This window comes from Bombina bombina, chromosome 7 (assembly GCF_027579735.1).
Source record: "Bombina bombina isolate aBomBom1 chromosome 7, aBomBom1.pri, whole genome shotgun sequence".
Classification (NCBI taxonomy): Eukaryota; Metazoa; Chordata; class Amphibia; order Anura; family Bombinatoridae; genus Bombina; species Bombina bombina.
In genome coordinates, this window is record NC_069505.1 from 534,393,641 (window position 1) to 534,411,151 (window position 17,511).

The 17,511-nt window shown below is 38.7% G+C and overlaps 1 protein-coding gene across 1 annotated transcript in view; it reads left to right on the top strand.

Moving 5' to 3' along the window:
* Nucleotides 1–8,682: 8,682 nt before the first annotated feature.
* LOC128666984 (3-galactosyl-N-acetylglucosaminide 4-alpha-L-fucosyltransferase FUT3-like) overlaps nt 8,683–17,511 on the top strand; it is a 41,163-nt gene continuing 32,334 nt past the window's right edge. The window contains exon 1 of the mRNA XM_053721830.1: nt 8,683–8,886. Coding sequence (XP_053577805.1) covers nt 8,843–8,886 — 44 coding nt within the window. The 5' untranslated portion in view covers nt 8,683–8,842. The remainder of the gene's footprint in view (nt 8,887–17,511) is intronic.

Below are 17,511 nucleotides of genomic sequence, written 5' to 3' on the forward strand. Positions count from 1 at the left end.
ATATCTTAAATAATTTTAAATTTACCTGAGGATGTAAAAATTTAAAAGTACAATGCTGTATTGCAAATATATCTGGTGTTTGCTACACATAATTCTAGAGAGAATGCTACTTTAACACTTTTAATGTCCCCAGGAGATCATATTCAGACTGATAATAACACAAGTGATATTAGGCCAATACTGGAGGATTGCTTCGGTGTAACCCCTTCCTCCAAGGAGAGCGTACACTAAGCAAAATCCTTCAGAAACTGTTTTAAGAAGGTATAGACATGTAGGCCTATGATGGCCTCTCAAATCTGCATGGGAATAAACTAACATGTAAGTTTGACCATATGAATCCTACAGGATATCTCTGATATCTGGTAACCATCTCTATTCCCAGTACAATCTCTACGCACTTGGTGACATGTTTCATCTCACTATAGGGAGGTAGTTGGCTGTCACGATGTTACTGTACCTTTAAAGATTACAGTCACATGACTTCCTTACCCTTCATAAGCTCATCAGTCCATTTCACCTGTGCTAGGTAATTTGTTTCCCAAAAGGATTTCACTTTGAAGCAACAAGCACGCTATTTATGGTTTATCACCTCTAAAGTATTTCCTATCTGAAGCTCTAATTTATGCTTGTATTTTCAGGACTTGTCGTACTTACTCTTGCAAATCCAAGCCGTTACTACAATTCCCTTGTCTCAGACTGCAGCGTGTGATGTCATCACACACCGGAGCCTCAGTGTTCTCACACGAATACTCACAGCATTCACGCTGTGCATCACAGGTCTGCTACGCATCGCAACTCAGCTCAGCCACGGATTGCATCCGGATTCAGCTACCCTCTTACACGTATCACCTAACAGCTTCAGGACTAGTAGCATTACTATGGTACCGTAAGAACTTTATGCATAAATCTGTATTTGCTTCTGCCTGTTGTCTGCTACATCTTCTGGGTATTTCTGAAGTCTGCGTGTTCAATCTATGCTCTGTTTGTGCACTAACAATCCTCTGCCTGCTTGTGTTGTGATTATTACTAAATCTACAGCTATTTGAACTGTGCTTTAATCCTGGGACATACACTTAACTAAAATGTACTAAAGCTTGTTTCAGAATATCTTAACATTATGGGGCATATGTATCAAGCTCCGTATGGAGCTTGATGCCCCGTGTTTCTGGCGAGCCTGCAGGCTCGCCAGAAACAGCAGTTATGAAGCAGCGGTCAAAATGACCGGTGCTCCATAACCTGTCCGCCTGTTCTGAGCAGGCGGACAGACATCGCCGCAAATCAACCTGATCTAGTATGATTGGGTTGATTGACACCCCCCTGCTGGCGGCCGATTGGCTGCGAGTCAGCAGGGGGCGGCACTGCACCAGCAGCTCTTGTGACTTGAGCTGCTGGTACAATGCTGAATACGGCAAGCATATTGCTCGCCGTATTCAGCGAAGTCTGGCAGACCTGATCCGCACTGTCGGATCAGGTCCGCCAGACTTTGATAACTAGATGCCTAAGTGTCAACTCTCACAGTCAGTTAACTGTTGCAATACCAGCTCCTAGCAGTCTGCATACCTTTATATTATTATACATAGCAAATGACTATTTATAGTTGTAATCTAATTGACCTTTTTGGTCACCCTCAGTCAATGAGCAAAACAGGGAATTTTAAGATCTAGGTCCCAAGGTTTGGTGTGAGACTGAATGGTTAAATAGTCTACTATAATAGATATTTTGGAAATTACTTTAATCCTTACATATTACCTAGCCCTAAAAAATTATTTACCCTTCAATATCTATTCAGCTATGGATGTTAATGAGCTTTCTAATCGTGTTGGAACACTTTCACAGAATATGGATTTAATGATTCAGGGGCTGAGGGATTTACAGGCTGACAATGAGGAGTTACGAAAATACATTAGAGATAATGTTCAGAATAAATCTCCAGTCTCAGATACTCCTCCCCCAGAACCACAGATTTGTCCTCCTGAGAAATTTAATGGAGACAGGTCCCAGTTCAGGGACTTTAAGAACTCTTGTACACTATTTTTTTCACTTAAACCCAGAACCTATCCTACTGAAAAGGTCAAGGTTCTTACCATGATTTCCTACCTCAGGGGTGCGGCCAAATCTTGGGCTAATGCTTACTACGAGAAAGATGACCCCATTCTAAATTCTTTAGATTCATTCTTTAATGCAATGTCTATGCTTTATGAGGATCACGATAAACAAGCAACTGCTGAAGTTTCTATTAGAAATCTTAAACAGGGCAGACGCCCCGTAGAAGAATATATAACGGAGTTCAAAAGATGGGCTTCGGATATTTTATGGAATAATGCAGCACTCAGGAATCAATTTCGTATAGGACTCTCAGATAGTCTGCAAGACGAATTAGCTCGCACTGAGATACCTATGGAATTAGAAAATTTCATGTCCTTAACCATAACCATTGATCGCCGATTGAGAGAGAGGAAGGTTGAGAAGGGTTCTTATGACCCTCCCAGCAAAAGATCATTTTTTTCCCAACCTACACCTTCTACTAGATCAATGGAGGAACCTATGGACATCGGTTTTATCAAAGGCCCTCTTAAGCCTGAAGAAAAGGCAAGACGTAGATTACACAACCTCTGCCTTTATTGTGGTGCCAAGGAACATGCCGTTAAGGAATGTCCCATTCTTTTGAAGTCTAAAAAGGGTAAGGGAACATTTCATCATTCAATTAAATCTGAGTTAAATATGTCTTCTCATTTTACCCTCTTTGTTTCTCTGCAGTGGGATCTACATCAAACTAAAGCCCAGGTTGTCATTGATTCCGGAGCAACTACTAATTTCAATCATTCATCTTTTGTGGATACTTATAAAATACCCATAATAAAAAAGCGTGTTTCACTTCCTATACGTGTTGTTGATGGTTCTCTTATTAATTCAGGTCCTGTCACACACCACACAGTTCCTTTACAAGTTACATTCACATCTGGTCATAATGAAACATGTACCTTTGAAGTGATACACTCACCTTTATTCCCAATTATCCTGGGTCTTACCTAGTTAAAGAAACATCAACCCACAATTTTATGGGATAAAGGTTCCATAACTTTTGACTCGCCTTTCTGTGTCTCACATTGTAATCCTAAACACAGTATCTTACAGATTGACATGCTAAATATACCTCCTGACTACTCAGACTTTCACAATGTTTTTGATAAAGCTGAAGCTCAATCATTACCGCCTCACAGATCTTATAATTGTCCTATAGATCTCATACCCGAATCTAAGATACCCTATGGTTGCATATACCCGCTATCGGAACCTGAACTTCTTCATCTTAAGGAGTATATCCATGACAACCTTGAAAAAGGTTTCATCCGTCCGTCCACTTCACCAGCAGGCGCTGGTATTTTTTTTGTCAAAAATAAGGACAAGAGTCTCAGGCCTATCATAGATTATAGACAACTTAACAACTGCACAATAAAAAACAGATACCATCTGTCACTTATACCAGAACTTATAGAACGTCTACAAGGTGCAACAATATTCACAAAACTAGATCTGAGAGGTCCTTACAATCTCATACGAATAAGGGAGGGGGACGAGTGGCTGACAGCTTTGCGTACATGGTATGGTCTATACGAGTATTGCGACATGCCTTTCGGGCTATGTAACGCCCCAGCCACTTTTCAATTTTTCATCAATGATGTTTTCCGTGACCTACTCAACTTATTTATTGTAATATATCTTGATGATATTCTCATATACTCAAACTCCAGAGAAGACCACATAGATCATGTCAGAATTGTCTTATCCAGGTTAAGAGAGAATCACTTGTACGCTAAGCCTGAAAAATGTGTTTTCAACTCTGATACTATTTCCTTCCTTGGATATCATATTTCTCCAAAGGAAATTTCTATGGAGAACAACAAGGTGGAAGCTATAACCAACTGGCCTATACCCAACTCTAAGAAGGAGGTTCAGAGATTCCTCAGATTTTCTAATTTCTACAGAAAATTCACAAACATGCTAATGGTCTATATTATCATGCTCACGCACTATATGTTCCGACTGCTCTTAGACCGAAAATATTAGCTATGGCACATGAAAGCCCAATTTCTGGACATCCGGGGTTTCATAAGACTCTCCATTTAATTAAAAGAGACTTCTGGTGGCCACAGATAGATCAATCCGTTAAAAGTTATATACAAGGTTTTTCAGTATGCACTAGGTGTAAACCTCAACGTATACATCCTTATGGGTTTCTTCTCTCTCTCCCCATTGCTGATAGGCCTTGGCAGGATATAGCGATGGATTTCATTGTGGACTTACCTCCATCCTCTAATAACACAACCATACTAGTTGTTGTAGATCTTTTCTCAAAGATGGCCCACTTTATTCCTTTACATGCTCTACCAACCGTTTCTGAAACTGCTGAATTGTTTATAAAACACATTGTCCGTTTACATGGATTGCCCAAGTCGATAACCACAGACAGGGGGACTCAATTCACTTCCAGATTCTGGACACAACTATGTGTTGAACGACGATTAAGCTTGGCTTATCATCCGCAGACAAACGGACAAACAGAGAGGACTAACCAATCCTTGGAGCAGTACCTTCGATGTTACTGTTCCTTTCAACAAGATAACTGGACATCCTTATTACCCACAGCAGAATTCTCTTACAATAACACCATCAATTCATCTACTAACTTAACACCCTTCTTCATAAACTATGGTTACCATCCTTCATATCATCTACTACATCGTAATGAGAGTATATCACCTCTTGTAAATGATACTATAAATTGATATAACAATTTGATGTTGCAGTGAATTTCACGCAAGTAAAAGCCATAACTCCATAGGGAAATAGTCATTTCTTGATCTATTTGTCATAGCGGGACTAACGCAAGAAAGAATGAGTTAGTTTCACAATTGTAACGCTGGCATTACGAGTTTTCTTGTCTACGCTTTTTACGTGCGTTGGGTAAATCTGAAAATTTTGTGTAGAAATAAAATCCAACACTTGTTTTGAGTGTAAAGTGAGTGACGTCATGTTCTTGTGTGAAAAAGTAGCTAAATTGTGTTTATTTCCTAATAAAAATCTGTTTTGTGTATGTAATGTGCTGTATATTGTTTGTATGTATCGATTTGTGTATGTATGTGATAATATTTGTAGTTAGATTTAGCTATATAAGTGTATGTTCCCGTCTGTCTATGTAAGTCAATGTAAAATGGTTTTGTGTGCCTTTTTTTAAAACACGCGAGATCTCGTAACTTCGATCCGTTCTATTTTGATATAAAAATATAAAATCTGAAAAATAAATATTGTGTAGTGTTTGTATGAGTGTAAGTGTAGTTTGTGTAATGTTTTTTTGTGATTCGTGGATGTTTTTGTTAGCGGTATATGGTTAACTACTGGGTCTGGGTTTACGTTAATGATTTGAGCCGAGATGGATATTTTTGTGGCGTTACGGAAACTCGTAATACCAGCGGGCGTTAAAAAGCAGCGTTAGGACCGGCCAATGCTGCTTTTTGACCCTAATGCAAAACTCATAATTTAGGCGATTGTTTTTATTTCTTGTTGTTCATTAAAGTGCTATATAGTTATGGTGGTTTAAACATAGTAATTCATGTGATAAATAACAGTTGGCGTTTGAGTGGTGACTGTTGTATCTTTGCGTGCAGTTTCGGTATGTGCTTGATAGGTGCTTTGCCATATAATTAACGATGCGGCTCCGGCATTATATGTTCCCTGCATAATGTTGATTTAGTTGTCTAGCAAATTGCCTACTACGTATGTATCTAGCCAGGGTACATATGAGATTCTACTAGGTCCTTTACATTTTGAGTATTGTACTCATGTTTGTTTGTTTTTCTATGTAGGTACTGATTTACCCTGCATTAACCATTTACACTATTAATGTGCTTTATATGTTGGATGTTAAATATACTGCATACATCGCTGGTAGCGTTTCTATATTATTAACTGCATTGGGTAACATCATAGTGTTTGTAGCTTAGGTATCTACGGTTTCATTCTGATTGGATGTATGCTTACATGTGTCACGTATCGAGGTACTGATTAAGCATAAGGCTTGTTGTTTATTTATGTGTATGACAGCTCTCAATACATTTTTCTAATTTATTTGCGGTCAGTATGGTGGATTATATTATATCTATTACATGGTCTCCTACCTCTATCTTGATCGAATCACATTAAAAGGATTGAATAGTTATACACTATGTCATGTACAGCTTGCTACTTTGGTAACCGAACTATATTCATAGCTATATCGGTAAGCTTTTTTACATTTGAGTTCTAGTGAAATACCTAGTAGTATCCTGAACTCTGTAAAAATCATATAATTTGTGTCTCCATTTTTGTGCATGAATCCGGTCATTCTAGCATATTGTACAGGTTCTGTTCTTGGGTTGACACCCTCTAATAGTCTTTTTTTTCCGGCTCCATAACAGCTTTTTTGCTGGTGGTTAGATGGTTATTTGTGCGAGTGGGTGTTTATTATAGCCGCATTGTTGGTTTTGAGTTAGGGTTTATCCTCTGAACAGTTTTTAGTATAGTACAGTATTGGTGTTGGGTGTTTGTTATCACTTTATATGGTATTTTGTATTAGCATTTGTTCTTTTCTTAACATGTTTTACAGATTTTCTATGTCTTGAAGAAGGCTCTGAAGCAAGCCGAAATGTCGACTTTGACCTTGATGACTCGTTGTTATTACAAATAAAAAACATTCTATGTTTCTCTAAAAAAACCCTGAGTGCCCTTCACTTCCAAAATAATCTATATATATATAACATTAGTAAGCAAGAAAAAGGCACTCTCTGAAAAAAGTAAAACTTAACATTAATACAAAAGCATACTGCTTTTGTATTTTTCAAACGGCTGTATCATGCATTTGAAAAAGGGGGCGTAATGCCTCCGAAACGTCATGCATTTTTAATATAACTTATTAAATGTTAAGTTTTACTTTTTTCAGAGAGTGCCTTTTTCTTGCTTACTAACGTTGGATATTTCCCTTAAGTGCACCCTGGAGGTTGTTATAATATATGGAGTGCCTATTCTAAAGACTATGATGTATATATATATATATATATATATATATATATATATATATATATAATTTGTTTCCCTTTATATTGAATGAATATGCCATATTGCCTCTAAGGCTGATGTTGTCACAAATATGATTCTGTAACTAGATTGGGAGGTGCCCTCTGGGAGTTATTGTAGTGATCATTTACAGATACAAGCCTGAGACACAGCAGCGAGTGTGGTCTATGTTTAGTTCTTTTAACACATCATTAACTTCTAGATACAGGAGGTAAGTGAGATATATTTTGTTCTTTGTATGTGACAGATGTGACATTTATGTATTAAAATATTCAAATAACAAGAAAGAAAGAAAGAAAGAAAGAAAGAAAGAAAGAAAGAAAGAAAGGTAGGTTAGAAAACAACGTAAGGGATGTTACAAATGTAATGCCTCACGATGCAAGACGTGCTCTCACATTGTTCAGGGTAATACCTGTAGATCTGAAGCACTAGGTAAAGTAAGTGATATAAGATATTTCATAAATTGCAACAGCACACACGTAATTTACCTATTGACTTGTCAGGGTTGTAATATTCAATATGTGGGACGTACCAAACGATCCTTGAAGGACCGGGTCATGGAACATCTAAGGTCCATAGAGGACCCTGAGTCAAAAACGCCCATTGCCAAACATTTCAGATATTTTCATAATTCTGATAAAACACTTTTAAAAGTACAGGGCATAGATTTCATACCAAGACATCCCCGGGGTGGAGACAGGGAAAAGAAACTTGATGAACGAGAGGTTTTTTGGATCCTTCATTTAGAAACCAGGGTACCTACGGGTTTAAATTCCAGAATGGATGTAAATATGTTTATTCAACGCTGATAGATCGCTCAAACGTACTGTAACAAAAGGAAAAGTTTTTCTATATGTACGAGTATTATCTAATAATCTCTTTATAAAATTTCCTTTTTTTAACAAAGGTTGCATATATATAAAAGTTTTTCTATATGTACGAGTATTATCTAATAATCTCTTTATAAAATTTCCTTTTTTTAACAAAGGTTGCATGCATTTGAGTGAGGATTAGGTCTTGATGTCCAATTAAATCATATACCAACATTCATACTTGGGTTCTTTATAACATATGCATTATTTAATTAACATTTTATTAGTTTTAGTAATATGAAATAATAGCATAATGGTTCTATAAAATTGAGACACAATAAATAGAATTAACGTTGCAGTGTACACATATTTTTGTAGTGGGTGTAATATAGAGCGGCTATATAGATTAGGATTCTTGTGTTTTGGACAGGAACTTCAGGGGTTAATGAGATGTGTTTTAATTGATGTTATGTCATTGGACAGAAATCTGTATATTAAGAGCACTTTCACCACCTGTTCCCTATCAGTGAACAAGTGCCCCAGAGGCATGAAACGCGTATGATGTCACAGGAGGTGATGTTCCCCCTGTTCCAGTTCATATGAATTGTTTTTACCAAGTTGCTGTATGAGGATTATGTTTTTAGCATCTACTGAATAAAGACTGGCTTTTTACCTATTGCATCCCTGGTGTGCCGAGGAGTTTCCTTGTTTTCTTATATATATATATATATATATATATATATATATATATATATATATATGATTTGTTTCCCTTTATATTGAATGAATATGCCATATTGCCTCTAAGGCTGATGTTATCACAAATATGATTCTGTAACTAGATTGGGAGGTGCCCTCTGGGAGTTATTGTAGTGATCATTTACAGATACAAGCCTGAGACACAGCAGCGAGTGTGGTCTATGTTTAGTTCTTTTAACTCATCATTAACTTCTAGATACAGGAGGTAAGTGAGATATATTTTGTTCTTTGTATGTGACAGATGTGACATTTATGTATTAAAATATTCAAATAACAAGAAAGAAAGAAAGAAAGAAAGAAAGAAAGAAAGAAAGAAAGAAAGAAAGAAAGAAAGAAAGAAAGAAAGAAAGAAAGAAAGGTAGGTTAGAAAAAAAAACAAAGAAACATACAGGCATGCATGCAAATAAAAATAATAAGTATTTATATAGCACCTTTCTTTTAGTGGGACTCAAAGCACTTTTTCAGTGCTCGCTCTTAGAATTAACCAAATCGGCAGCTGAATAGTAATAAATGTTATTATTACCCAATTTAATGGTACTCAAATGTCAAATTATTCTGTTTTCCTTTATAGTAAAAGAGAAGAGTGCGTGTATATATATATATACACAATTATTTAATATAATAATTTTTTTTCTTTAAATAATACAATATTATGTTTATATTTTAAAGCCAGCTATTTTTTTTAATCATCTCATTTAAAAAATACACGTGTGTGTGAGTGTTTGTATATATATATATATATATATATATATATATATATATATATATATATATATATACACAGTATATATATATATAGTGACGATAAGGGGGACTAATATATTTTCACTTTAAGTCCAGAGAAATAGGATTTTTTTTCGGCAGTTACACACACACTATTGTATAGATTACAAATGAAGCGCAAACGATTTTGTGCTAGCGTTATCGTGTTTTTGCAAGCCATTTTCAGTTTGCTGATATTACAAGTGGAGCAAAATTGCGCTAGCGCAATCACCCTTTACACTTTAATCCTTTCCGTGATCTCAGAGCTGTGGTTAACTATTTCCTGAAACTAAAAACTTGCACAAAACAGCTCAAAAACACATTACAATGTACAATTACACTCAAAATATTTTTAAAAATATATTGCACACAAAAGTTATAAGGGTTTAAAGATATGAGATCTCAGGTGTTAGAAAATAAAATTCAAGCAAATAGCTTTAATATTGAGACACATACATTGCTAAATATGTAGTTGTATGTATATATATATATATATATATATATATATACTGTATACCTGTATATATATATATATATATATATATATATATATATATATATATATATATCAATATATGTGTATGTATATATTAATGTATTTATATATGTATATATGTATTTAATGTAATATATACACATATAAAAACATTCATATATATGTAAACACACACATATATATATATATATATATATATATATATATATATATATATATGCAATATATTCCTTTTCCATTAAGTATATGAAAAGATGATAAAACATATCTATGCATTATTCCCATGTAATAAACGTTTTAACTATGTATTTACTGTAAATATTTCACATTTACTAATGCGAATAGGCTATGTTGTATTCACGATGGGTGTTTTTCCCACTTTTTTTTTCTCCATTGATCTCTATGGGAGAATATATGCATGGGCGCGCTATTCGGTTAACGCTAGCATAAAATATTTGTAACTTGTAATGTAAAAAATCCAAACAGAGTTTTCACTTACGCAAAAAAAAAAAAATGCTGCTCCACTTTTAATCTAGCCCTTATTTTTTTCTTTAAATCAGATAATATTATGTTTATATTTTCTAGCCAGCTATTTTTTTAGTCATCTAATTTCAATCACACACGTGTGTATATGTGTGTATATCTATCTATCTATCTATCTGTATGTATGTATGTATATATATATATATATATATATATATATATATATATATAAACTTCTCAGAAAGAAGAGGCACTCACAGGTCTTAATAAGCAAAAAGTACTTTTATTAGTTCATGACCGCTTGACATTGAGATATTGGAGAACAGTCTTGACAAAGGTCCCTGCGAGGACCGAAACGTTGACTGAACCTATGAACTAATAAAAGTACTTTTTGCTTATTAAGACCTGTGAGTGCCTCTTCTTTCTGAGAAGTTTCTACCTATTTACCATAGAGTGCACCCAGTCGTATACCATTAACAGTGAGTGCTTGGATCCCACAAACTTGTATATATATATATATATATAGTGACGACAAAGGGGACTGATATGTTTTCCCTATAAGTCCAGAGAAATAGGATTTTTTTCGGCATCCAGACACACACTATAGTTTACTAGTCTTAGTCAGTTGGGAACATTTATAAAGATAGGAATATGCCAGTTTTTTCACCAATCCATTGCAAATTGTTACTTGCCTGGGACTAGTGAACTGGTGGAAATTTCCAGCCCTGTGTGTGTGTGTATATAAATATATATATGTAGGACTTGCTTGGAATAAAATAACACAAACAAACAGCCTTTTCTTTTACACACACACAAACACAAACATACACAAACACATATATAATTACTTTATTTAAAGGCTTGTGCAGTTAGCATCAATGCCTTTAACTGTTTATATTTATACTAACGTTAAAGCCTGCGTACATGGCCAAAATGTTTAATGAAAGAAATATCCCTATCCTTCTATCCCTCTGTCCCTATCCATATCCATCGATTCATCTATCCTATGTCCCTGTCCCTCTGTCCCTATCCCTCTGTCCCTATCCCTCTGTCCCTATCCCTCTGTCCCTGTCCCTCTGTCCCTATCCCTCTGTCCCTATCTCTCTGTCCCTATCCCTCTGTCCCTATCTCTCTGTCCCTATCCCTCTATCTCAATCCCTATCCCTCTGTCCCTATCCCTCTGTCCCTATCCCTCTGTCCCTGTCCCTCTGTCCCTATCCCTCTGTCCCTATCTCTCTGTCCCTATCCCTCTGTCCCTATCTCTCTGTCCCTATCCCTCTATCTCAATCCCTATCTCTCTGTCCCTATCTCTCTGTCCCTATCCCTCTATCTCAATCCCTATTTCTCTGTCCCTATCTCTCTGTACCTGTCCCTCTGTCCCTATCCCTCTGTCCCTATCCCTCTGTCACTATCTCTCTGTCCCTATCCCTCTGTCGCTATCCCTCTGTCCCTGTCCCTCTGTCCCTATCTCTCTGTCCCTATCCCTTTGTCCCTATCCCTCTGTCCCTATCCCTCTATCTCTATCCCTATCTCTCTGTCCCTCTGTCCCTATCCCTCTGTCCCTGTGCCTCTGTCCCTATCCCCCTGTCCATCTGTTCCTGTCCCTCTGTCCCTATCCCTCTGTCCCTATCCCTCTGTCCCTATCTCTCTGTCCCTATCACTCTGTCCCTATCCCTCTGTCGCTATCCCTCTGTCCCTATCCCTCTATCTCTATCCCTATCCCTCTGTCCCTATCCCTCTATCTCTATCCCTATCCCTCTGTCCCTATCCCTCTATCTCTATCCCTATCCCTCTGTCCCTGTCTCTCTGTCCCTGTCCCTCTGTCCCTATCCCTCTGTCCCTATCCATTTATCCCTGTCCCTGTCCCTATATCACTCTGTCCCTATATCCCTCTGTCCCTGTCCCTATGTCCCTGTCCCTCTGTCCCTGCCCCTCTGTCCCTGTCCCTATATCCCTCTGTCCCTATCCCTCTGTCCCTATCCCTCTATCTCTATCCCTATCCCTCTGTCCCTGTCCCTTTGTCCCAGTCCCTCTGTCCCTGTCCCTATATCCCTCTGTCCCTATCCCTCTGTCCCTATCCCTCTATCCCTATCCCTCTGTCCCTATCCCTCTGTCCCTATCCCTCTGTCCCTGTCCCTCTGTCCTTGTCCCTATATCCCTCTGTCCCTATCCCTCTGTCCCTATCCCTCTATCTCTATCCCTATTCCTCTGTCCCTATACCTCTGTCCCTATCCCTCTGTCCCTATCCCTCTATCGCTATCCCTCTGTCCCTATCCCTCTGTCCCTGTCCCTCTTTCCCTGTCCCTATATCCCTCTGTCCCTATCCCTTTGCCCCTATCACTCTGTCCCTATCCTTCTTTCCTTGTCCCTATCCCTCTGTCCCTGACCCCCCCTCAAACAGCTCTCTAACCCTCCCCTTTCTAACTATTGCCGCCATCTTATGTACTGCCAGCTGTCTTCCAGTACCTATAAACCCCCTTTTTTATTCTTTTTTTTTTTTTTTTCTGTAGTGTAGTGGCACCACCACCTCCCCATGCGCCATTTAACCCCCAAACCTCTTTTCTTTAGTGTTGCTGCCCCATCCTTCACTGTTACTTTAATTTATGTAGCATAGGGCCCTCCCACTCCCTCCCCTTTCCACCCACCTCCCGCCCACACCTCCAGCGGGCAGCAGCAGAAGATCGTTACAGACGGTGACACAAACAGTGTCACCATCTGTAACAATAAGGCATCTGCCCCGATCGCGCTCCGGCTTCATATGCAGCAGATACCTGAAGCTGTCTCACACTTGGCCTTTTATATTATAGGATATGTGAGTGTGTGTGGGAAAAGTGTGACAATAATTATGTGCAATTAATAGAGCAATTATTTGATGATGTGTGTTAGTGGCATTAAAGGTTAAATAAAAGGGTGCGTCTTACTGGCAGACAAAGGTTGTTAAAGCACAACTCTATGGATGTAAATATACTTTATTAAAAGGCTAGTGCAGTTAACATTAGACAGTGACTTTAACTGTTTTTAATCAAGTAAACTTGTTCTCATAGCTACATTGCTGATAAAGCTTTTTTTTTAATTTAAAGGGACATCAAAGTCAAAATTAAACTTGATTCAGACAGAGGGGCATATGTATCAAGCTCCAAATGGAGCTTGATGCCCCGTGTTTGTGGCGAGCCTGCAGGCTCGCCAGAAACAGCAGTTATGAAGCAGCGGTCTCAAAGACCGCTGCTCCATAACCTGTCCGCCTGCTCTAAGCAGGCAGACAGACATCGCCGGAAATCAACCCGATCGAGTACGATCGGGTTGATTGACACCCCCCTGCTGGCGGCCTATTGGCCGCGAGTCTGCAGGGCGGCGTTGCACCAGCAGCTCTTGTGAGCTCTTGTGCAATACGCTTGCCGTATTCAGCGAGGTCTGTCGGACCTGATCCGCACAGACCTTGATAACTAGAGCCCAGAGTATGCAATCTTTAACAATTGTAACACACTACTGGGAGTCAGCTGTTGATTGGTGGCCTCACATAATAGACACTCAATAAAATTAATATTGGATATCTCTTGAGCACTAAGATAAGGGTGAAACCTAACTAATTTCAAGCCAAACCAATTTCTACACACTACTGTCATATTGTCTATATAAGCCATCTCATAAGCAAGCACAACCCAGGTTCTGAACCTAAAATGGGCTGGCTCCCACTCCAAAGCTTTCATTCCTGTTTTATCAAATAAAGATACCAAGAGAACGAAGAACAATTATTAATTGGAGTTAATTAGAAAGTTGCTTAAAACTGCATGCTCTATCCGAATCATGAAATAAAAAATTGGGGTTTAGTGTCCCTTTAACAACTGTCTCTTTTCTATTGCTCAGAGGTCTGAAATTCATTTCAGTCTTTTTTGAATAGGGATGGGCAAATGTGGTAAAAGTTCAATTCGCTTGGTAGAATGAATAGTCTTTGAATTATGCAATATCCGATTTAGAACAATTTGAATGGAATATTACATTTAAAGATAGTATTAGAAATAATTTTACATTAAACAAATGATAGAATGTTGCACAATCATTCAAAGTGTTGAAATTAACAACCAAGGCCGTGATCCGATATACAGCGCAGGTTTCGGCACAAGCGTGGAAACCTGCGCCGCCCGTAGTTTCAGCTCGCAACTCGAGCTATCTTATATACGGCGCCGTCAGATGCTAATGTGCCGTAAGTCTGACAAACCAGCAATGTCCAGAAATCTGCATAAGTACAAATTTCTGGAGTCGCCAGTGACTTACAGCACTTTAGAAACTGCCACCGCATAAAAAACCTGACGTTATTAAATCTCCTGTTACTGTCTAACACGCCTCCCAAACATAGCCCGACACGTATACCCCTCTATCCGCAATCCCCCCTCTCACTCCTAACAATAAATATATTAACCCCTAAACCGCCCCTCCCGGACCCCGCCGCCAGCTACATTATCTATATTACCCCCTAATCTGAGCCCCCTATACCGCCGATAGCTACATTAAATGTTTTCCCCCTAATGTGTGCCCCCTACCCCGCCGCCACCTATTTAAACTATATTATCCCCTAATATGATCCCCCTATACCGCCGCCACCTATTAAACTATATTATCCCCTAATATGATCCCCCTACACCGCCGCCACCTATTTAAACTATATTAACCCCTAATGTGAGCCCCCTACACCGCTGCCACCTATATTAAAATTATTAACCCCTAATCTAATCCCCCTATACCGCCGCCACCTATATTAAATTTATTAACCCATAAAATACTAAAATTTCCCTACCACTAAACCTAAGTTTAACCCTACAAATAACCCTGAAAAGGGCTTTTTGCGTGGCATTGCCCCAAAGTAACCAGCTCTATTGCCAGTCCTTAAAAGGGCTTTTTGCGGGGCATTGCCCCAAAGTAACCAGCTCTTTTACCAGCCCTTAAAAGGTCTTTTTGCGGGGCATTGTCACAAAGTAATCAGCTCTTTTGCCTGTAATCTAAATCCCCCTACATATAGTTTAATATAGTTTAAATAGGTGGCGGCTGTGTAGGGGGCTCACATTAGGGGGTAATAATTTTAATATAGATGGCGGCGGTGTAGGGGGATTACATTAGGGGTTAATAATTTTAATATAGGTGGCGATGGTGTAGGGGGCTCAGATTAGGGGGTTAAACATTTAATGTAGGTGGCGGCGGGGTCCAGGAGCGGCGGTTTAGGGGTTAAACACTTTATTAGGGATTGCGGCGGGGGATTGCGGTTGACAGGTAGATAGACATTGTGCATGCGTTAGGTGTTAGGTTTTATTTTGCAGCTAGTTTAGGGAGTTACGGGGTTCCAATACACAGCGTAAGGCTTACTACGCCTGCAATTTGTGGCGAGGTGAAAATGGAGTAAGATTTCTCCATTTTTGCCACGTAAGTCCTTACGCTGTATATTGGATACCAAACTGCGCTGGTTTGGTATACCTGTCTATGGGCCAAAAAACTACGGCCGAAGGCAGAAATATACGAGCGTAACTGCTATGTTATGCCGTATATGTGTTACCAAACCAGTGCAAAATTTGGCATCGCCGGCTTTTGCGGGCGACACTGCATATCGGATCGAGGCCCAAATGTGCTAAAATTTGTTTCATTTTTTGAATGTTGCAAAACATTCGTCCATCCCTACTTTTGAAGTCTCTTTAATACATTGAGACATAGATCCATTACCAACACCTTTAAGAACAAAACAACAACCCATTAACTCAATCAATTTTTTTATGTTCCCCTTAATCACAAAGTCAGGCTTAGAAGACTCTGGGTACTCTCAATGATAGTGCTTAGTCTAGGAGACTAACAAGGGCTATAGTCTTTAATAAGGGTCATCTCAGTCTGCTCATCTATGGGGCATCTCAGTCTGCTCCTCAGCCACAGAACGTTCATCAGAAGAACCTTCATCAGAGAAAGCTTTGCCTCCCACACGGCTAGATTTAGAGTTTGGCGTCCAAAGGGGTGCGTTAGCTACGCATGCTTTTTTCCCCCGCACCTTTTAAATACCGCTGGTATTTAGAGTTCACAGAATAGCTGGGTTTTCAGTGTGTTAGGCTCCAAAAAGGGAGCGTAGAGCATAATTTAACGCCACTGCCACTCTAGATACCAGCGGTGCTTACGGACGCAGCCAGCTTCAAAAACTTGCTCGTGCACGATTCCCCCATAGAAAACAATGGGGCCATTTGAGCTGAAAAAAACCCTAACACCTGCAAAAAAGCAGCGTTCAGCTCCTAACGCAGCCCCATTGTTTTCTATGGGGAAACACTTCCTACGTCTGCACCTAAAACCCTAACATGTACCCCGAGTCTAAACACCCCTAACCTTACACTTATTAACCCCTAATCTGCCACCCCCGCTATCGCTAACACCTGCATATTTTTTTAACCCCTAATCTGCCGCTCCGTAAACCGCCGCTACCTACATTATCCCTGTGTACCCCTAATCTGCTGCCCCTAACACCGCCGACCCCTATATTATATTTATTAACCCCTAATCTGCCCCCAACAACGTCGCCTCCACCTGCCTACACTTATTAACCCCTAATCTGCCGAGCGGACCGCACCGCTACTATAATAAAGTTATTGACCCCTAATCCGCCTCACTCCCGCCTCAATAACCCTATAATAAATAGTATTAACCCCTAATCTGCCCTCCCTAACATCGCCGACACCTAACTTCAATTATTAACCCCTAATCTGCCGACCGAATCTCGCCGCTACTGTAATAAATGGATTAACCCCTAAAGCTAAGTCTAACCCTAACACTAACACCCCCCTAAATTAAATATAATTTTTATCTAACTAAATAAATTAACTCTTATTAAATAAATTATTCCTATTTAAAGCTAAATACTTACCTGTAAAATAAACCCTAATATAGCTACAATATAAATTATAATTATATTATAGCTATTTTAGGATTAATATTTATTTTACAGGCAACTTTGTATTTATTTTAATCAGGTACAATAGCTATTAAATAGTTAATAACTATTTAAAAGCTGAAAAAGTTAAAATAATTACAAAATTACCTGTAAAATAAATCCTAACCTAAGTTACAATT